General features: G+C 29.9%; 1 protein-coding gene across 1 annotated transcript in view; it reads left to right on the top strand.

Moving 5' to 3' along the window:
* The first annotated feature begins 455 nt into the window (after positions 1–455).
* The window catches only part of LOC113549597 (protein charybde-like), a 36,476-nt gene continuing 12,471 nt past the window's right edge, over positions 456–24,460 (top strand). Inside the window, exon 1 of the mRNA XM_026950976.1 lies at positions 456–610. Coding sequence (XP_026806777.1) covers positions 478–610 — 133 coding nt within the window. The 5' untranslated portion in view covers positions 456–477. The remainder of the gene's footprint in view (positions 611–24,460) is intronic.

The raw sequence follows: 24,460 nt of genomic DNA, 5'->3' as shown, positions 1-24,460 counted from the left end.
GAAAGGACAGTGGAACCAGTCGTGGAAGAGTCGCTTTATTCCGCGAAGCTTGTTTGTGTGCTGCAAACAGATACGTACACACGTAGTCATACCGATACACGACATAAATATACAATATCTTGAACTCGAGGGTTGTGATTTTTTTTTCTCATTGAAAGCCTTGGCTGTGAAAATGACGTGCAAGTGTTTTGCGCGCATCGAAAATAGAAAAAATAAACAGAAAAATCGGCCCGCATAACAGATACCGATACGGAGACAAAGGAATAGACGTGTATAATAATGATAGATTCACGGTTCGGTCTGATCAGCTGTTGGTTGCGCTCTCTCATATGTTTTCGACCAACGACGAGGCAACAGCTGTCCGCCGCCCGGCGAAAGTGGCGACGGCGCGGCGTCCCGGCAGGTCGTTGTTGTCAGGCCACCGCCGCCGGCGATCAGCAGTGTTTGGCCGACAACGTTCCAGTGCGGTCCACCACCATGTCCAGCAGTAGTCGTCGCCGGGAAGCCGTACGGTTATCGGACGTTTTCAGAAAAATTGCCGGCATGTGGCACAGTCAAGACGCCTTGGTGGCACCCGCCGACAAGGAAGGGCCGCTGATCACTGCTGCAGGTCAGTTTTCCCGTTAACGCCAAACATTCGGTGCAGCGTTCGAATTATAAAAAAAAAAACCACATAAGATAATATTATAAATTACGATTCCGGGATGGAGGGATAATCAAACTGTATTTTTTAGTACCGGCTAAGGATATAACATATTAGAACATTATCACGTACATCATACGATTATACACAGACTTGTGTGTGGTAATTTTAAACAGAAAAATAACACCATTGCATTTATACTAATACAGCTAATACAAAATTATTTTAAGTGCAGTTATAGAAACAAAAATAATTTCGATTCTTGGTGACAGTAGATAATTCATAATTGTTTTTTTTTAATATTGTTTTTACTATTGTTTTACACGTAGATTAAAATTAAATGTAATTTATTTTTATTAAAATAACACAATGAATTCAAATTGTTTATCTGTAAAGATATTTAATTTCTGTAATTACTTGTGTTCCCAAAAAACATAAAAAGGTACACAAAACAAAATTGCAAATTCAGATTATATATTTATCAAATATACCCTTGTCTAGTATGTAGATACCCGAGGGGCCTACTACAACACTGGAAATAATTATCGTTTGTCTTATATCTACGTATTGTTTTTCGTATATCTATATATTTCATACAAAATTATCATCTGTAATCGTTGTTTATTGTAGCTGGTAGTGCTTATTATTTCCCATTGTAAAAAATGCGTTTGATTCGTTATCAAAATGTCTCCTACAAGTTTTAAGGTTTTTAATTTATTAGGCAATAAAAAAGTTTACACTTTTTATTCTTTCGAAATTATTATAATATATTTATTACTTGATTCATCGTTTTCGGTTTTAATTTTAAATTATATTATAATTGCAAATTTTTTATTAAACTTTCATAATAACATAATATATTGACACAGAACAATAATAATAAAATAAAAAACCGTAACTAACAGAAAGTTGTTCAAAGTACAGTAACACTATTAAAAATAAAATTTTCATTTATTCTTATCAAATAACTCTTGAAGACTGACATATTGTCCCAATTTTAATTGCAAAATTTATTTTATAATTTTTATCCAAAACAATAAGACAAATTAAATTTTGTTATATCCGTTTTATCATGAATTATTAATTCATCTACGAATATAATATCGAAAAATTAAACTTCCTTTTCTTTTAAATATATTTTTGACACAATGTCAAATTAATTTTGTTATTTTTAAGCCGGAATGCATAAGACGTGTATGATAATTAGTAATCAGTATAATCACTAATAATTAATTAATATTTTATAAATTAATGTACTAAAAACAATAAGTGCCTATTCATTAAATAATGATAGGTCATTAATAAAACAGAATCTATAAGATATTTAATTAATTTAAATAAAGGTTATATCTCAACATCGTAAAGTAAAAAATAAAATAAATATTAAACTCGTTTTGATATTAAGAAATTACATATTTCTTTCATAAAATGATAAAATGTATATATATTTATCCATTTTTAAATATTATATAGGCATAAGTATATAGTGTGTGTTTACGCAAGTAAAAAAAAATGTAATAAACTGCATGGGGACATTTAGATAATAACAAATATTGGATGGGTCTATACAATTTTTATCTTTTGTATAACAGTGGATGTACTTTTGTATTTTTCTATTATAACATTAGTCTATAAAGGATGATTACAGTTTTTTATATACCATCAAAATGTAATGTCATTAGTCAGTACAATATATAGGTAATAGGTGCAACTTGAAATTATATTTTGTCGTAAAAGATATTACATTATGTAACTGTTCTAGCAACACTATACACTGCAGTACACATAGTTAATTACAATATTATAAAATAAAATACAGCTGAATCGTGGTCTTAAAGTACAAAATAATGGAAAAAATACTAATTGTCGACAATTTAAAAAAAAAAAAACTATGGAAAAAAAGGCTTATGGGAATTTTTGTTGTACACATCGAGAATTTTGATTTGTTAAAAAGACGCTCACATGTGTTATCTCCTTATTACAAACATACACCAGTAAACTTACGTTCAGTAGAACCAATTGTGTATTGTTAACTTTAGTATTATAATAAATTGATATATTTTTATTATTAATCACATCAAACATAACATAGACAATTGGACTTTCCCTATCAAAATACCCAGAAAATACGAAGTCATTTTAACAAGACTCAGAATCGGACATACTCAAATCTCCCATATTTTCTTATTGGCCAAGGAAGAATCCCCAACATGTACAGTCTGCGGTGTCCAAGTCTCCATCAACCACATTTTTACTGAATACCAAATATATCATAACATCATAGAACAAGTTACAACCTTTCTGAAACATTATAGCTGAAATTCTCTACAATCATCCTCAGTCAATATCCAACACCATCAATTTTATCAGAGCCGTGAAACTTCAAATCGAGATTTAAAACAATTTAGAATAATTAGAATAAGTAAACAGTAATAATATATTATGTGTAATTAATTAAATTATCTATATCAATTATCAACCCCCATGGCCTATGTTGTCGAGGGTCTTGTTTTTTCCTTACTTATCATAACTTAATTAGATAGAAAAATATTATAATTTCTAAAATGTTCCATTATAGAAAGATTAAAATAACTCTGGATACTGAACGTTTCAACTATCAGTTCGATGTTAATAATATACGCTGAAAAAAAACAGCGCCCAAAAATTATCAAATAAAATCGTATAATAACAGTGCCTCCACTTGCGATAAAAATATTGTAAGATGGTGTTTTTTTATTAGAGCATTACAATAATAAATTGACTTATATAAAAACTAAAAATTGAGTATTTTTCCACGTTATATATTCTTACTCGTATATACCGTGGAAGGGGTGGCAAATTTAAAGTTCTTTCTAATTACCACACTTGTGATATTATCCGAGATTTACTTTTATGTCCTTGTTCAAAAACTCTATGTATATATACTGTATAGTGTATACGTAAACAAACAAACACACTATAGGTACACTAGATGAGCACAACCATATAATACATACCTAGTCTATACATGATTACTGATTAGGATACAATGAGTATTGTAATTATCATATATCCCATTATCCCAAACAATCATATATATATAATCACAGTATTCATGATGTTAAATTTAGGTTTTTGTATTCCATACACGTTCCGTAGTAGGTTTGAACATTGAGTATAGGGAGTAGAATTTAAATTGCATATCGCACACAATCAACAATTTTTAACCATTCCGATGGCATATTCAAATTTGGTTTTCCAAAACACTTATAATGTTTACTCAGCTGGAAATTAATGACTGAAAAACAGTGTGTTCAATGTTGTTTTTTACTAATTTATCATTTGTTTCTTTATACACGACTAGTAGTCATGGAATGATGGACGGTTGACCCATTATGTCCAGAACCGATCTTTATCGTCCGCACGATTTACCCGTAACGATTCAACCTTGAATGAATGGCTAGTACAGCGGAACCTATATCTATACAAGTACACAACAGTGGGTTGTTGCTAACAATAATTGATGGGTAAAATTTTAATGCTGTATAAAATCAGAAAAACAAACCATGGTATTATCGATGAACGTTTGAGATAACATTTTGCCCAAATTTCTCAGTCTTTGCTCTTTGGTCATTTTATATTTTATCTTCATACATACACACATGTATATAATAATAAATATAATACAACTACAATTATATTCTAATCCTCTTCGTGCGTGGACTACATAGAGTATATTACTCTATGGTGGATTATCGAATGATATATCATATATCTAATGACTACGTATATTGATGTTAATTTTCATCATATACATATATTATATATACACAGATATATAATGTATTTTCCTAGTCTCTTTGATACTTTTTTTCATTTGAGAATTGGAACAATAATTTCAAACGGAACATTAAAATGTATAAGTACTAGCTGTAAACTAATTTCGCATCCATATGACATACGATATATTTAAAGTCCTTCAGAAATTAAATTAAATTTTTTAAATTCACTATATTTTATTTTAAAATGTGTCAATACAATACATAATATAAATTTTAAAAAAAGGGTTCAAGTAGATACAATTTTGATTTAACCAATCGTTGAAGTACCTTACGGTTTTTTTCATAACAAATATCTATAGCTGTTAACAAAGGTGATAGTGGTGCTAGAATTCGTGATATAATTATATATGACACCGAGGATTACAAATATGTATAATATGTATAAGACGATAATTTTATTTCGTATTTATGCATTTGACAAAATAAGATGACGCAACAAAAACCGAAGTGGTAATTATTCGTAGTTATGAAAATGTGTAGCCTGTATTTTAGTATCTGTAACTATGATATTATATAATATACAAATAAATTATTTAACATATTCACATAATCACATAATTCGCATGTATGCATCATCAGGGACTTGCAGTACAGACAATGCTATGTTGGTACGAACCAAATTTCTTACACTCGAGAGCCTATTATTAGGTACTATAAATTATAATTATAATATTACATTCTGTATGATGTATAATACTATGGAATACTTTACTCTCCCTTTTATAACATAATGTTGTGTCGGGCCTTTAAAATGTCGTTCTCACAGTTACACTATTCTGAATTTCCACGAATATTATTTGTATATTATACACATTTATGATCGCGACGTAAAGTCGCCAATTACATAATAATATTATATTATATTACATTTATGTATAATGTATAATATAAGCAGCATTTGGTAGAAATTCATGTGGGTGCAAACGTTTATGGTGATTCACAAACCTGCGTTTGGGGGGAGGTGTTTCCCTACACCATCTAATATTTAACTGCTGCTATTACAAAAGTTTAATAAAAAAAATCTTAATGTAAAACTGTATTCTATATTTAAATTAGTATAATATTTTTGACTGTTGTCTGTGGGTGCAAAATGATACTTTTGCACCCCTAAAAAAAAATGTCCCCTCTAGATGCCGCCACTGTTGTATATAATATTATAAGTTATAATTTATAACAATGGTATAAGTATAGTATAGCGGCTATACTTTAAATACGATTTTCGTCATAGTTAGTGCGGATCACGTCTTATTTATAAAATCAATATTTACTTATTGTTACTATACATTTTAATTTTTTTGGTATTAATTTATAAAATTATAGGCTACCCCTGGTATAGTTCATAGAGTAAGGGATGGTTTTTTTGTTATGACACCACGAAAAGAAGAAATAAATACAGATTAATTTATTAAAAACTATCTTTGAGACAAATAAAAAAATTAATTTTCCATATCCCTCTCGAGAAAATCCTAAATACACCCTTTTGTCGTTCGAATTAAAATAATTCGTAATTGGAACTTATACTTTATAGTACGTACAATAATATAATTACGATGTGGCTCTTTTTAGCATTCGAGTACTTACTCATACTAATACTATAGTATAATATCGCGCAACAGTACAACTCAACCTGTCGGTAGGTAAACCCGGTAATTACCAGTTGTCGGTACAGAAAATTCTGCATAGAAATAGAGATCGCCACGGCAGTTGAGAACGCAGTGGATCTCTCCTGCGCCTCGATTGGTGCTAACGAAAACAATTCGTGAAAACACTCGACCCGTAGCAAGAATAGCTCGTCTGAAATTAGTATAATGTATAATATTATTGTACTATATTATTATGTATACCTACACGGCTACGTGATTCATATTATTATATATTTTAATATATGATTATTGTTTTTTAGCACATTCATACCTATTTGCCGTTTGTTTTGATCTCGCTCTATAGTTTGACCCATATGGTTAATACAACTACAGATAGTTATTAAATTTTTTATTTTAATTCATGTGTTCGCTTATGTTGGTGTTGTTGTTATTGTAGTTTATACATAATATTAATAACTAAATGCTAATTCAAATAACAATAAAATAATGCGCGCGTGTATTTGATGCGAAACAACGCGTATTAAATATAGGTGCCTAGTGCCTACCTGTTTTCGACAATTATTAATATTATTATTAACGGCCGTCGCCAGCGCCGATCCGTGACGCCGCGTGCGTCAACGCATTTCGTTTCCTCCCCCGACCCAGTGCGAGCGATCAAAATATATAATAATACATATTAATATTAAGATGGTTTCACGTGATTATAATGTAGACCGGGAATCGATAAAAAAAAAACATTTTTAATGAAAAAACAAAAAAAATGATACAGCGATAAATGCAATATCTCGTGAGCGGTCGTACCTACTACATGATACCTATAATAATATTCAATATTATAGTGTGTAGACGTACACTTGTACCGATATATAATATACATTATTCATATATATATATAAATACACATATATATCGTTTATCATGGGTGTACAGCGTGCTCAGGTATATATACACCGAGGATCGTACGGAAAAGATTTGTACGAACAGTAAAAACATACACCTTTTAACGTGCCGTATGCGTATATTATAATAATATAATAAGCAATAACAATAATATACGCGAGAGGACTAATACGCTATTCCTTTTGCGCGCGCGATCGCACGCGTGCCGACTATTATAATATTATTGCACTGCACATGTCTGCTATGTATATGTGTGTGTGTGGGGGGAAGGGGTTGTTCGTGGGTGAATGTGTATTTGCGAGTGTATGACTGCGATCGTGCAGTGTTATCGGTGCGCACTATCTTTGCGGGCGGCGAATGATTTGTGGTGCACTCGTGTAAGTCGTATATTGCACGCTGTACACACAGTAGGTATATATAATATATATAATATAATGTAGTACTTTTATTTATATATATATATGATATTACAATACAAAGCAGTAGCAGTATCATAGTACCTATTTATTATGTATATTATATAGGTAATTGGTATAATATCAAGTGACTATAATAGTATAATGCATAATATAACATATAGTGGCTGAATAGCCTACATTCGGCGTAACGTCCATGAATCGCGCTTCTCTGGCTTTATGTATACAGTGTGTTCCGCTTAAAATATGTAACACCAAATTATTTTTACGAAACCTTAAATTATTGTTGAGTGGTAAACATAAACGAAACATTTCGAGAAAATTATTGATCTTTGTTGTGTGCGATACAGGTAATAAAATTTGCATAGTTTTCGACTATCATCACTTGACATATTTATCAAAGATGAACTAGTTGAAATTTGAGACAATTGTAAATTTGTAAGTTACACAAAGATTTGTTCTTGATACAAAATCCCTAAGGTTTTAGAGAATAACAGTTTATAGCATAATTTAATGGTTAATAGATCTGTACCCTTCAATAGATTTTTTTCTATCTTTAATCTACTTCGATTAATTTTCTAATTTTGAACTAAAATTTAAAAAATTAAATTTTTATTACATTCTATTATTTGTTAATTAACTAATCATTAAAACGTTTGAGTTATAAAACGTATATTACCTACCAGCATCAAATTTACCTTTACAAAATATTCGATTCAAATTCAAGGTCTTTTGTAAGAATAATTTCGTGTTACTTAAAAAGTGGAACACGCTGTATACAATGAAGCGATGATAACATAATGTATGTAAAAAGATATAGTAGAGAGGCGTTTGTGCTACCGAAGGACATTCAGGGCGAAAGGCATATACCTAAACCTAACATTAATGTATACATTATTATTGTTACGAGCTACGCGCAGCAGCAGTAGCAGTTTAAATACTAGTATTATATAATATATAGATGTATTCCAACATCCAACATCTCCATGGTTAAAAATAAATAAATTATAAATTATATTTCCCACTGATGATTCAGTGTTTGTCCACTACAGTAATTTTCGATGTACTTGTCATTTCTCGTCTTTCCGTCCCTCAAGGCATTCTACATATTATATTAAATTTAATCATATTTAATTATAAATAATTTTGATACCGATTTCGGGTGAGATACTTTAGTGGGATTAATTTCCGCAGAACTTTAATAATGTTCATCTAAGATAACCAGGCTGCTGTAGATTAATTCCGAGAATGGATCCACACGAGTATAACACGTTCACGAAATCGAAAGCGAAATATTTATACCAATTTCGCGGGGAAATTGTATGTGAGATGAGATGCGTGCGAGCTGTACGCCGAATTGACCCACTCGTAGATTTTGTGTAGGTACATGTATTATAAAGTAAATAAGTGACTCGAAAGTTATTCGCAAAATTTCGGCACAAGTCTGCAAGTGATCGGTGTTGCTGTGCATTAGTGTGGTTAGCGATAATTACACGCGATATGTATATATGTTATAGATATACACTGCAATGTATTACATGCGTATAATATAATTGTGTGCGACAACTGCAGCAATTGATCGCGTGTCGGGTAATTTTCAATTAACGCACGTTTTCGAGAGGTATAGCTAAGTGCACAGTTAGTAGCAAAATATTAATAGTATGGAAAATTTATACGACCAGGCTGACGGCCTTTCGCCGGGTTTCGTATGGTAAGACGGACAATATATAATATTAATATACCGGAGAGGCAATAAGCGTAGGTATCTATATACTATGTATTTATGTACGATTTTCTAATGTTTGGGAATAAGTCGTTTTGGTTGTAGCTTAGGTAGTTTTATGTTGTATAAGACTTAGACTACCGTCCTACCCCCCCCCCCCATAATTTGGTCCATACTTCGAGGTCACGTATATATCGTATTTTTTTTTCTATCTGGTAGGACACTTCGAACTGAACCACCTTCCAAGTACGTACGAGGGTCCTCTAAATCAACCCTAAATCGCCTACAATAAATAAAGGTATATATCCGTGGAAATAAAAATATCGCCGACATAACTGCGCGTATTTCCTAAATATATTATATATTTTATACGTGTGTCTAGTCGTAAAAAGCCCTTCTATTTTCTCTTAATATTATTACGATTTATTTTTTTCATTGAATAATTTCATTGATACCCTTATTTTAAAATCAATATAACTATGAATGTTATAGATAAGTTTACAATATACCGGCCAGTTTTTGTAGTTACGCTACACGAATGAAAAAAAATATGTTTAATACTCCTTTAAGTAACCACAGCTTTGCTCGCAAAGACTTGCAAAGAAAAATCGCTCAACACGCCGTACATTATATTTTTGAAACTGCGCCAACAATAATCTCTATATACATATATATATACACATAAGCTATATAATTGATGACACGCCACCTACCCCTCTTCCTCACACCATTATTACCACCGATAATTGTTGGTAGGTCGACTTTTAAATGGAAAATCCTTGAAACCGAAATACCGTTTGTTCACACTGCTAATATATTTGAAACTAATATCATACATCGTGAGCAGCTGTGTACATATTATAGGTACATTTATTAATTAATGACTTTTAAATACATGAAAACAACGTTTTCAGACCTAATTATTAGACGTTTGGAATTTAAATGTATTATATGGGTTCGAAAATAGCCATGTTTAATACATCGTTAGCAAAGTTAGCATATGTTAATTTTGAATGATGTTTTTTTTATTAAAAAAAAATGTATAATATTTATACATACAGTTTTTAAAAAAAAGTATCGCGTTCAAGCGAGATAAAACGCACTGAACTAAACGATATAGAACCGGATGATTTGCTTATTGTAATATTGTAGTCTCTTTCGTTAAACATGGTACATTTTGTACCGAGCTTAATATATTATATTACTTGAAGTATGGACTAGAGGCGTATAGCCGGTTTAGGTATCTAGACAATATTATGGAAAACAACGCCAAATGGTAACGGAGCGTGTTTAATGATACCTACAAATGTTATGGTTATAAAACATCTGTAACGATTGTGTTGTAAAAATATCAAACTTGAAATATATTACGAATATTCAAAACGAATACGAAAATTAACATTTACATTGAATATAGAAACAATACATAGTAAGCCTCAGATATTCTTCTCCAAAGTTGTCAGTGATCTACATAGTTTTTAATGTTTTTATAATATAATGTTATCTTAGCCGATCATTTCCTTATTATTTGGTTTTTTCTTGCATCGTGTTTCGTTTTGTTCCCTTTTGTAAATGATGTATTGTCCTCATTTCATATCACAGTTAAAACAGTTATATAGTTACACTATAATAACATGTCCTTAAAACACATATCATTCTGACGTATGCCCTTGAATCTCTATAGTCAAGTATACATATACTATCATTACTATCTACGATTTTGATTTTTTTTTTTGAATCGCGTATACAACGGTGTAGACTGTAGACGCGTAGGTTAAGTACAACATTACAACTGTTGTACAAGTGTTTACGTCTAAGGCAATATATACTAAAAATATGTATAACGTATTAGTATGGTTATAGTATTTCGATCTGTGGCCACTGATTATACCCGTACTATTGTAGACAATTCCAAACGCACGACCGTGTAAACCGGCAACAATGTAACCGGCGAATAATAGAAGATATTTTTTCGATAATTTTTTATTCTTCTTCTTTATTTTGACTATATACACATTACACATTCGTTTTCACATCCGAACTGCATGCAACATATAATATTATTCTATAAACACACTTATAAATGTGTATACGCTACACAATATTTATGTATATGTATATATAGGCACCTAACGATGAGGGACTTATATAACATATATTATATATGTGCTTTATACCCGACTCGTACCTAACACTAGGAAAAGTAAATAGTTGTTGGCAAGGTTTTAAAATATTTGACTGAAATCCTTCTCGAGTCCCTCCTAAGTTTTTGCGTGGGTGTGGAGACGAAGAGTGTAAATACATCGACCATAGTTTAACACGTTAGAGCAAATAGAAACCCATCGATAAGTATTGATTCGCCGTTGAACAACTTTTTTTTCTTACAAAAGTGGGTCGTAACATTTTCCAAGATTATATTATGTGACACGTTTATACACAATATCTATTTTTCTCATACAGTGTATAGTGTAAACGTGCCCGGACTACAACAAAATATTGTATTACTTTCTTTCGTTTCTAAAAATAACTATATTATTATATATGAGCAGTGGCGTGTTTACAGGGTAGGCCGACTAGGCCCGGGCCTTCCCAATTTTTATTTAACTGTTTGGTTCCGTGTGATAGGAAAAATCTTCCCTAATAGATATAAGCACACTTACACACTACAGAACTGGCCTACCCAATTATTTTGTGCTGGACACGCCGCTGCATATGAGTATATGACTAACAAATCCCACAGCAGCCGTACTATTCGTATATAATGTATAACTGTGGTTGAATTACTTTCCGATGGTTTTATTTTTTCGGATGTTTGTTATTTTTACGTCTCCGATGATTTAACAATTTATTTTTATAACATCCACAGTGTTTGTTAAAAACTGTTTGAATATTGTTAGATTACACACATGTCGAGTGTACGACGAGATATTTTAAAATCGGAAAAAGATAGTTTCGTATGTTTACAGTGCAAAATGTTGCAATGTTTCATTATTCTTATTTCCAGTTATTTTAAATATTTCAAAGAACAAAAAAAATTATGAGAAATATCGAGAATTATATTAATTTGACATATCAAATCTTATCATAGTTTTTAAGTAAATACTCGAATATGTATAAATTAATAAATATACCTATTGGCTTTTATCGTTATGCACTGTCCACTGAAACATAAAGGGAAATATGCAGTATAGCGTGTGTTTTTGTTTTTAAATCAAACGAATACTTTGCAGTATAGTAATATAGTTAGCAAAATATTGTGGGTCAAGTATGTTCTTGGAAGATCTTCAAAATAATATAAAGACATTTTGTCTCTTCCTAGAAACAAGCAGAAAATCATAAAAAAAATTTCTTGAATTTATGTATAAACAAAAAAAATATCTCATAAACCAGTATTATCATTTAATTTTAATATGAAGTTGCAATACTTAAAAAATTATAAATCAATTATGTTTTATAATTTATATCAGACACACGCCGACGCCATGATAAATAGTTACTGTATGGTAAACTCATTTATTTTTAAAAATGTAGAGTACAAACATTGAACACTATGATATTACGCTATTATTATCGAGGACAATAGTAGTTTTTCTAAGTTTAATTTGTAATTGACAATTTGAAATATTAGTTAATCAATTATTATTATTTTTTAAATGTGATAAAATAATGGATAGTATAATATGGTACGTAAAGCTTTTTGTAATCATATGGTCTAAACAATCCAATTTATATCGATAGCAAAAAAAAAAGGCAGAACACCAAGTCAAATATAAATATATTATTTATTACGAATATACAAATATTTTTTTAAATTTAAAATTTTTTTTATTATATATCATAAAATATAAGTATTTATCATACTTTTTATTTTTTGTTAACCATATTTTTCAATTACTATAGTAGTTTATATGGTAGGTACTATATATATCGTAAACAACTGACAAATAATAGAAGATATTATACTTTTTCGATATAGATTTTACCAATATGAATATACCAATACACGACATACACCATATAATATTGATTCCCTATGACTCTAAAATTTGTTTAAAATAAATATAAAAAAATTCACAGAATGAGATTGTAACATTAAATTGTATGCATATATTCGATATATGTCGGTATACGAATTGCCAATAACAGTGTATGTAGTACATAATAAAATATATATATAATCACATCTAAACGATAATAATATATTGGCACTGTTATCTATATAGTAATGTATAAAAATGAATTTTTTTTAGTTTGTTCTCTATAAGTTAAAAAACTACTGGACACATCTTAGTCTTATCAATAAATTCTTTGAGACTAGGAGGGTGTAATAATTTATTTTTTCAACTCAGGAATTTTTTTTTACTTCATATGAAGGTTCATGAGAATTGGAGGGTTGTGATGAAAGCCAATATTATGTTATTTAACCGGTTCAAGTATCTAACGATATTTCTATGTAGGTATAAATTATAGTATTATACTTTTATACTTTAATTTGGACGCTTTTCCAGACAAAAAATTCACTTACAGCTAACATCCTAATAATGATGTGCCCATGTTATTACTAATAATACTGTATAGGTATAGTGCGTGTAGATAGGTACTTACCATAGGTTAGGTAATATTATTTTATGTACTTATCTCTTATCATACTATACCGTGACCTATAATAGTAATATTAACTATCGCGTGATCAACGAAATATATTGTTTATACCTAGTGTTTTTACTCATTGAAAAATTTGTTTTGAAAAACTCGCGCATGCGTAACGTGGATTGTTTCTCTATAGATATAATAATACATGATATTAAATCTAATAATTTTCGATTGAAGATCAATCACTCAGCACTCTTCCTATGAGGCGTATTCTACAACGATTATGAATATAATATTATGTACATTATCGGCGTGTGAGTCAAAAGAGGGGTGGGAGGCTTCCCTGCGTGGTTTTTTATTTGGCAGCTATACAAATCCTCTATTTTTGACTCCAGTGGATTCGGATTTGGCGGCTTTGGCGCGTGAGGCAATTTCACATTCGTTTAAAAATAAGACGAATTTATTTCACAGTATATAATAATATGTGCAATGAACTAAAATATAGTTTACTATACTATAATGCCATAATGGGGACCTATGTAAGTATATAAGGATTGGAAATTCAGTGGAGTTTTCACGGGGACTGTTATCTACACGAAGTTGTATTTTGTTGTATACGTGTATGTCACAAAAAATATAAATGCATCGTTTCAATGGTCATCTTTTCTTATTCTTCTATATAAAGTCCCATGCTGCCGCACCAGCCGAACACGATAGAAGAAAGTTGGCTAGGATCCCGCCTACAATGCCAAATGAAAGAGAAAAAAAAATTACAAAGAATATAAAAGAAGACCCATACGCGACCGATTCCAATGTCAAATTCAAAACTCTATGTAGTTTGTATATTATATATTATTATATGTGCAATGCAAACACACACACGCAAACACTGACGTGCAAGTATCTATATACTTAATACAGTGTATAATGTGGGTCTTCTGTTGGCGCATGTATAATATTATTATAAGTCCGTTATGTATAGATATATGAACATATTTTATTGCTACGACTAAAAAATCGTGTTTTTGAATTCTACTTAGAAAATCATTAAAATTCTATGTTATATGACATTGTAATGATTTTATCACTGATATATTATTGTAATTGTTATTGCTCGACGCTCCGATAATAATCCCGTATTCGAGTACATACTTTATACATACCAAAAATCTATCATGATCATCACTAAAGTATATTACAATATTATAGATTTCATTATTCTGTAAAAAAATAGTTTTCATCTAATTTTCTCTTTAATTATACAATACAAATGTTTTTACTTTGAATAAATCGTATGACCAAAGATAATACAATTAAAAGTTGAAATTGTATCTTTCGGTTTTATTTTTTCATCTAAATTACATTGGTTCAAAGATTTTATTCAAACAAATTCTATGCGTATTAGCGTATTATAATAGTATATTATATATATATATATATTGATTTGCAGTCATAGTTAAAGAATGCCGAGGGGAGTAATACCACTTATATCACTATTAATTTTAAATTTTAAATTTTTAAATAAATATATATATTTATTAACTCCGACAAAGATAGTATTAAATGGCCAATGTCTGCTCCAATATAACTACCAATAAATAACTTATCAAAATTATAGATGCTACTATCCTTATAGCTAATATAATACCTAATCTATCGAGTAAGCTGAATTATTTTTAGAGAAGTAGTATTCTATTCTCCCGGTGGAAAAAATCTTAAATATTCAATAATGCTAAATATTACCTAAGTTGTATTTAAAAAGAAATTAAGTTACTTACTCACTACTGAAATAAAATTACTGCAAGAACTTTTAAAAGTTAAGTAGGTAAGTATAGGTAATTACATTAAATTTACACGTTAAATTTTTCTAATTTCTACAATTAACGTTAGTAAAAAGTAAAATAAATAGGTATGATTTAAACAAGATATAACAAAAATAAAAAAAGTAATGATTTTATTTTATTAAATATTCTTATTTATACTGTATCCTTTGGTATTACTATTTAACAGTCTTATAAATACTTGGTAGTAATACTTTAAATACTTTATCATAGTATTTGTAAAACACTTTTTTTATTACTTGTTTTATATAGGTATTTAGTATATTCAATTCAATCAGCTAAAAAAATTTAATGGGCATAGCCATGCATTAGGTAATGGATATTAGAGTATAATCTATATTTATTATATAATATATAATATAAAATTGGTAGAATCTTTATTTTGCGTTTGAATACATAGTTTATATAGTTTCAAATTTTTAGAGCAACCTGAAAATGTTGAAAGCATCTATAATATAATATTTTTAAATAGATATTAATAAACATTTAAAATTTTATTTTTTGAGAAATTTGGTATTTAATCTATAGTAACGATTTTACTTAATTTGTTGTAATTAAAAAAAAATACTATTCGTTATGACTTGAAATTGTTTGCGATTATACATAGATTCATTATAAGGTATTTTTACTATAAACTTATTTAAACTAACCTATATGGTTAGGTGCGGTTGGTAACGACATTTGACTTAACAGCTGTTACATATAGTATTATATTATAAAAATTAATTTAATTATCTAACATATAATTAATACCTGTGTGCGATTTAATTGTTTTATAATGAAAATTGATTTAACTTTCTGTATTAAATTAATAACAGAAAAATAAATTACAAAAAAATCAATAGTAATGATATTAATTTACAATAAAATGTCGTTTTTATTTTTGAATTCATGTTTATAAAATTTACTTATAATTAAAAGTATATTATTATTGTATTTTCAAGCGAATTGTATTACAGTATAAAAAGCAAATCGCCAATCGTGGAAAACAATATCCCGACCACTACCGCCACCGCCGAATCAGTGAAAAAAAAATAATTTACGAAAAAGTTTTAATTCGAATAATTAATCATCAAATCCCCGCCGTACGCCGTCGCCGGTCAACCGGCGTCCGCGACCTATGTTTCTCCCTCCAGACTCCGGAGCTGCAGCGCAGCACACAATACCGATGGATGTCCAAGGACACTAACACCAGACACGCACTTAATCATTGTCCAATAACGCGCGTTTGATGGTTGATAGAATGATAGGTAATAGGTACACAATGTAATGTAATACATACATATGTATATATAGGTATAATATGTATAATGTATATATGTATTAATATAATATGTGCTTGCTGCCTATACATAAGTGGTAATACGGTAGCGAACGTCATTAATACCGTTTCAACCGAACGACTCGGCGATGATAACATAGGTCGTAGGTATATAAATAGAATATTATAAAATATAAAAATATTGTAAACGTGTATAACCCATGTAATTACATTATAGAATAATGGAACCATTGAAGCATATTAAAAATAACAAAAATAAAAATATTTCTAGCCGTTTTCTTTGTCGTATAGTATTGACTAGGCTTTGTTATATAACGCTTTTTGTTACCATATAGAGCGATAAAATTTAAAGTAATTTAAGTGTATAGGTCATTTTTGTTTATAGTGTTCAAAAGCACTAAAAAGTTGTTAGTTTTTATTTTGTGTTATACTGTTATTTGAACTTATTTACAAATAATGTTTAATAAAAAATAATTGTTAGAGCCGTAAAGCGTAATATACAATATACATATTATGAAAAAATTGTTATTCTAAGGCACTTTAAAACGTGAAAAATAAACCCCAAGAGCACAATAAAATGTAAAAATAAAAAATATCCATTTAATACATCTGTAAAAATATACTGGTATGTATAATATTTGTTATGTACATCTAAATATGATTATTTGCGTGACTTAATACTTAATACTTTAAAAAAAAAATCGTTGATACAATAGGTTGATAATTTTTTTTAATTTTCAGAAAAATATATTCTCTAAAAATCATAAATATATTTATAAAAAAAAATTAAAAAATTCTTAATATAAAAATGTGTCTTCTATTTTCAATTAATATCACGTTATTTTCAATTTTGTTTTCCTTTATCGCTGTTTTTAAAAACCGTTTTAAGCTCCAAAATAGAACAGCTGTATTCGATTGTATACCTGCCTAAATTGGAAGTTAAAACTCATTACTTCGCAACTAGCGCAGTTTTATACTTCCATTTTAAAATAATAAACAATACATGTTTAAATGAATCCAATCCAATAATCAAACAACTAATACAAATTACAATTATAGACTATTTACATTTCACTACGCGAGTATTGGTACTTTATAATAATATGTACATTGATACTGAAATAGGTAATGAATACTTGCACGATTTTTAACACATCGACAATAAATCATAAAATCGTCTTTGTTGATAACTATACGTACATATATCACTATATCAGCAACCAACAATAGTATTGAGTCAGTACATTTTATTTACCTAAATGCATTTTATTTTACCTTCAGTGATCTTATTGGTGCTCTTATTAGTTATTATAATTAATAATTATAGAGTTGGAAATTATTAATCATAACATCCCAAATGTATAGTACCTACACGCATTATAGTATCAGCATTAAATTATTCAAACTGTAACTATACCGTAGTTGTTTATAAAATTTGTATAATAATATCTATATAAATATTTATGAGACTGCCGAATCAAATTACACAGTCTATGTGTTTGATAAATCATGATTGGTAAAAATAGACATCGTAATAAACAGTCGTCAAAACCCACTATTAACGATACGTTTAATCGCCATTAAAACTAATAATTTGATATCACGAACATCGTAGACAAAGTACAAACGCGTATTGAGTACTGACACTACTGAGAACGAATATTGGGTACCAACTGGCACTACCAATGTACCATCATGGCATCATCATTGATTCTATTATAGCCTATAAGTCAATGATATTAAATTTTATTTACATCCACTAGTCGGGTATGGTGTACGCAAATTATACGACAGTGACATAATATTACTATTACCGACTGTACCTACTGCATGTCTATAGATGTACGATACGTATTCATGTATAATGTATTGTATAATTAAATTATCGATTTCATTTGACAACGGGAAACGAAATTATTAAATTCTACTAATTGAGAACGGTTTAAAATTTTCATTATACTAGGAAATATAACTTTGGATACATCTATAATAAATAATAATTGATGGGCATATTTTCGTTAAATACAAATATCCACATTACCATAATTCATTGTCCGCTAAGTTGCCTAAATGCTGTACACATGCTTTTCAATGAAATCAAACGACTATACGAGTATGAATTCTTAACTAACACGCTCGAATAAAATATCAAATTGAAATTTTCATTAATAATAACAAAAAAAAGTGAAAAAATCGAATTAGTGGAAATTAAAAAGAAAATTATTAAAAAATGAAAACAAATGTACACCTCACTTAAATCTATTGAAATATTATTTTAATTTTAAAAGTAAAATCTTATAATCATCACATTATAAATGTTATAAATGTTAAACATTATAAATCATCTAATTGACTGACAATCCTAAAAAAATGTCATTAACAGTTTCCATAATAATATTCAAATAAGTACATACAAAATATGAAACATCTTAAGTAATATTATAATTTCATTGTTAATAATAAATTTTACTTGTACACTAATTTGGAAATTATTAAATAAGCAAACACAAATCTCTACACAAATATTGAGCCATTGAGGTAAAATAAATCGCAATTACCTAACCTAAAAGTGTTGATACAATTATTGTTTATGTTTTCTTTATAGATATGTACATATTATTATAATTTTGTCTAATTGGATGTATCATAGTAAATGGTTCATGGTTAATATTTATACATTTTTTTAAACGCCACAGGAAAATGAAATTCTAACACAGTATAATATATTATATAAAATAAATGTAAAATTATTGTTTGATTATAAAATAATATAATCATGATATAAATTTATAATCCACACTTAAAACACTTAAATTTGTCTTAAATCACACCAGTCATGTATGTGTACCCGTATTCTACGTATACATCAGTATGGTTTTTAAGAAATACATATCATCACCATAAATAACAAAAATAAATTCTCCTATAATAATAATAATACGATACCTATTTATGAACTAATATTTGTTTACCAAAAACTAATGTCACAAAGGAACAGAGTACAATTTATTGTTTATTTATTATTATTACTATTGCCCGGAGCTATAACTGATGTCAACGACAATACTGTTTTATAGGTGTGTTTGCGACAATTCGTGAGATTAATATTGGTTTTAATTTTCGTATATTATGTTGCCCGGAAATTCAATAACATGAAATGCATACGATCGTACGAAATGATCGTAACACCTGGATTATTTCTTCGGTGTGTCTTTTTATTAATCTATCATATGATTATAATATTATACCGTCTGGTGTGATATTATAATAATACTATGTAATATTATGCGTTTTCCACCGCTCTAAGTAACCCTACTCTTGCATCTACGACTTATGAGCCGAATAACAAAATCCAGTCTCGATTGAAACCGAAACACATTAATTACAGATAATGGGATTCGTTGGTATGATATACCAACTGAACGTTTTAAAAACAAAATCCTATAGAACAATTCCAACGACGACGATGCTATGGAGTATTGTACGCATTAAAATAAATAGGCACCTATTAGTGTTACCTATATACAAACGTACTGATTCGTCGCGTCCTGGATTGTTCGTATCGTTTTTAGCGAATGCGTCGACGATTATTTTCCTGACGGACGGATAGAACGAAAAAAATTATAACGACCTAGTCTGATTTTATGGAAGACGCGTGTAATAACGCGTGTTATATTATACTTTACTATAATGCCTATAATATATTATTCCATGTGTGGATCGTCTACACATGAAATTTATTTTATTCTTGTGTTGGCTATACAGTGTTTTTAGCGATTCTAAGACTTTAGGTAGATACATACGCATTTTAGATTTCGTACGCGAAGTATTAGTTTAGGACCGATTTGAATTTTTCATGGACGAGTCGACAGCGAAAATATAATTAAATTAATTATTTTTCACACGCGTATATGGTATATGCATAAATCATGTATTTACTATTTATATATTATGCTTATGCGTATCAAAATTCAAAAACGATAAAAAAAATTATTAAAAATCAACAAAGTATAATACCTATAGATTTATAATATTATCAGATATATGTACATAATTTATCAAATTATTATTATTATACGAAAAATTGATGCTGATGAGTTCTCTTTTCACGTGTATATTCACGTACTCATATATTAAATATTAGATGTTTGAAAGTTCGAAGCCAATTTGTTCTTTTTATTACCTAACATTATCAGGCCACGTTAACATATCAGAGTAAAACATTATATTATGGAAAAAAAGAAAACTACAATTGTTTTTGCGGCGGTGGCGTTTAGCATTTATTATCAAGAAAATCTCAGCAGTGGCGAGTACCTACTCGACGGAAGAGAATGGAAAAAACATGAACAAAGCTTATATTATTTACAGGTGAACAAGTCCGTTAGGAACATATTATACATGTATATATTGGCATAATGCATATATACTTGTGTGGAAAAATTGCGGATGAATTTTTTCTTTGTTGAGGTTGGCTTTTCCACCTCCTACCAACACCACCGCCATGCAATAAAGAGTCCTCACGCCAACTCTCGTAATATATATAGCTCGTAGGTATTATTATATTACAATATTTAACCAAATCCTATATATACAAACATATATAACCGTACTCGCGCTGTATGACATATATATAAGTATATAATATATGTGTACAATATATAATAACGTGTATATGCGCATCAGATTTCACCCCAAGCACTGCAAGGGGGCGGGCGAGAGTCTAAAAAATAATAAAAGGGAAAACTACGACCACTGTAACGGAATGAGGAGAGGAATGAGAGTGAGAGGGGTGACCTCCCCTACCCCATTACCACTCGTACCGCTCTTCTTCACCGCCCGCCACCGATCATTTATATATATATACATAGATGTCGAGCGTTAAAAATCAGCGGCGTCATTGTCCCTCTTTATATTTATACATATATATATATATGTGTGTATATATAAACGTATATATACATAAGGGCTCGCGCCCCCCACTCCTGTCGTGTACTCAAAGTCACCCCTCGCCCCGCACAGCTGCATAGAGTCCAGGGGTGGTGGCGGCGGCGGCGGCGGACGAATGAATGAAGTGCACCGGGACAAAGAAACTGGCAGTGCGCATGGCCGCGGCGGCCGGTAACGATTTTCCGGCGTTCACCGCTGCCTCTACCCTCTCCGTCCACGTACACCAGCTGGTCGCTGACTGGCTGTGTGGCCTTTGCCTGTGCGTGTGGCGTTCCACCGCGTCGCCTTTGTCAAGGTTGACTATTGATTTGCCGGTCGATGCAACGCGTCCCTTTGTTCGCGGCCGAGCGCGCGCGTGTCGCTTTCGCCCCGAGCGCACCACCGACAGTGTTAAATGCACGGTCTTCGAATCGCTCGCTAATATTTCACTATAATGTGCATGCGAGAATTCTGAAACGCCACTTAACATTTAATATAATAATGTATATTTTTCAAATATATAATATTGGATAATACATCATTATTATGGTCACCGAGTATCCGCCTTTCTGCCCTCGTCTCGCACCTTCTTATAACAGCGTGACCTGCACGCGAAAACGTTTTTCATTTTTCGGTCGTTCGCCGCAACATACTTTTACTTTTTGTACAATGTAAACGCGATAGCCGCAAACATTTTTATATTTGACGTGACCAGTGACCGCGGGTCGAAACAATATAAATTTACATTTAGGAAAATCGCTCTGCTGCGAGTATGATATAGTATAGGTATCGAGTGTTCTTCGTCGTTGTATAGGTATCACTGTGGTAGTGTGGTGAATATGTTAAATTCGAGTCCAATGGTAGATGATTGTATACACCCATCATCACGAATAACAATTCTGAGCAGGAACGGCGTGTAGTCTTTAAGTAACAATGATAATTGATATTTTATTTTGGTCATGACTTATAACATTTTATCAACGTAAATCAAAAGATTGATTTTTGTTATTTTTAGTATCCTAAAGATTTTCTTTGGGATGATGCAACAGAGATCCAAATAACAGGACCGTCAAGTTCTTATAACAGAACTTATGATTACCTAAACTATTATTGATACTATTTATTCTGGAAAACCGTATTTTTATCATGATTCCAGGGTGAAAGAATTTTATACTAAATGTTTTCACTTACACAGTTTATTCCCCGCTTAATTTTAAATAAAAACAAACGGTGTCTCTTGTCCATAATCAACTAAACATATTTTCATTTTAGTTTTTATAGTTTATTTATATATCGTCTTATCATATTCAGATTATATTTTCATACTATTTACACAGTTTACTTTTTACTTTCTTACCTCGAATAAAAACTAATTTCTTGGATACTCACTGTTTATTTTGATTTTTATTACGCAAAATGTAAGTTATTAGTACAAGTAAAATTTTCAATGTTTTAATAATTAATACAAATTGTATCACATTTAATTCTTAACTCACTACGATCCTGCTAGGTATTGCTATGACATATCATTTAACTATTACCTATAAATGGTCTTTCGTGAAACAGATGAGTCCGCAGTCCGGTACTCCGGTACAACCAACTTGTGCACATTACGACTTTTATACGATGATTATTGCGTGATTAAAGTTTTAAACGCATCCTTGACCTGAACGTGTAATGATGGAACATAAAAAATTGCAGATTCAATGATTGAACAATAGGAAAAAAATCATACCTATTTTTACACTTTGATGTTCGTGACGGTTTAATTCTCGTACATTTGTCGGTTTATTATCTTTCCAATTCTGTTGTAGGTATACTAGGTAGTTAGCGAATCGTTATTTGCAATTACCCACGGCGCGATCGGACCGTTCGAACGATATAATAATAACAGTATATTATATCGTTCGAACGATATAATATACTGTTAACAAACTAAAAAGAATCAATTTTTTGTTTTAGTTGTAACGTTTTTTTTCCATATTGTGTTATGTCCTTGTAATATTGCAGTTGCCTAGAAAACCAAATTACCGCGATGGCGTATGCACTACATACACTCATTTTTACTTATTATAATATGTAATGAAAAAAATGCAATTTAATACTATCACACAATGGCGTAAAATTTAAATTTGAAAAATTTAAATCATTACTCTAATCCAAGGACTAAGGAAAATTATATTTTTCGTAGGTATATAAGATAAAATGGTGACAGAATAACAACATTTCAAAAAATCTATCTAAATATACAATTTATTTTAAATAATATAATATTATTCGATACAAATGTATAACAATACATAATTACTATTTTTGTACTGTGAAACTATTTTATCATATACTGCGTGTACGCATCGACGATAATAATGACATAATGTTATAAATTGAAGTCAGATATCTAACAATCATTTTTTCGTTTTAATAGTTAAAAACTTTTTATCGATTAAATAGAACATTTTATACATGTCACACGTACATACATTTTATGGGTCTTTAATGTCATTCATATCACAATTATATATTTGTTGTAATTTTGACATTTTGTGATTTTGTATAACATAAAAGGTTTTTAGTGCTAAAGGGTGATACGCTGGTATTAGGATTGTGTAAGATATTGTAAATACTAAATAGCTTATTTATAAGTCAATAAGACAAAAACAACAATTACTTTGATTAAATATACAATATATTTTACAGTATATTTAATGAAT

This window comes from Rhopalosiphum maidis, chromosome 1 (genome assembly GCF_003676215.2).
Source record: "Rhopalosiphum maidis isolate BTI-1 chromosome 1, ASM367621v3, whole genome shotgun sequence".
In the NCBI taxonomy this organism is placed as follows: Eukaryota; Metazoa; Arthropoda; class Insecta; order Hemiptera; family Aphididae; genus Rhopalosiphum; species Rhopalosiphum maidis.
The sequence above is the reverse complement of the archived record's forward strand: the minus strand, read 5'-3'. Positions and strand labels throughout refer to the sequence as shown.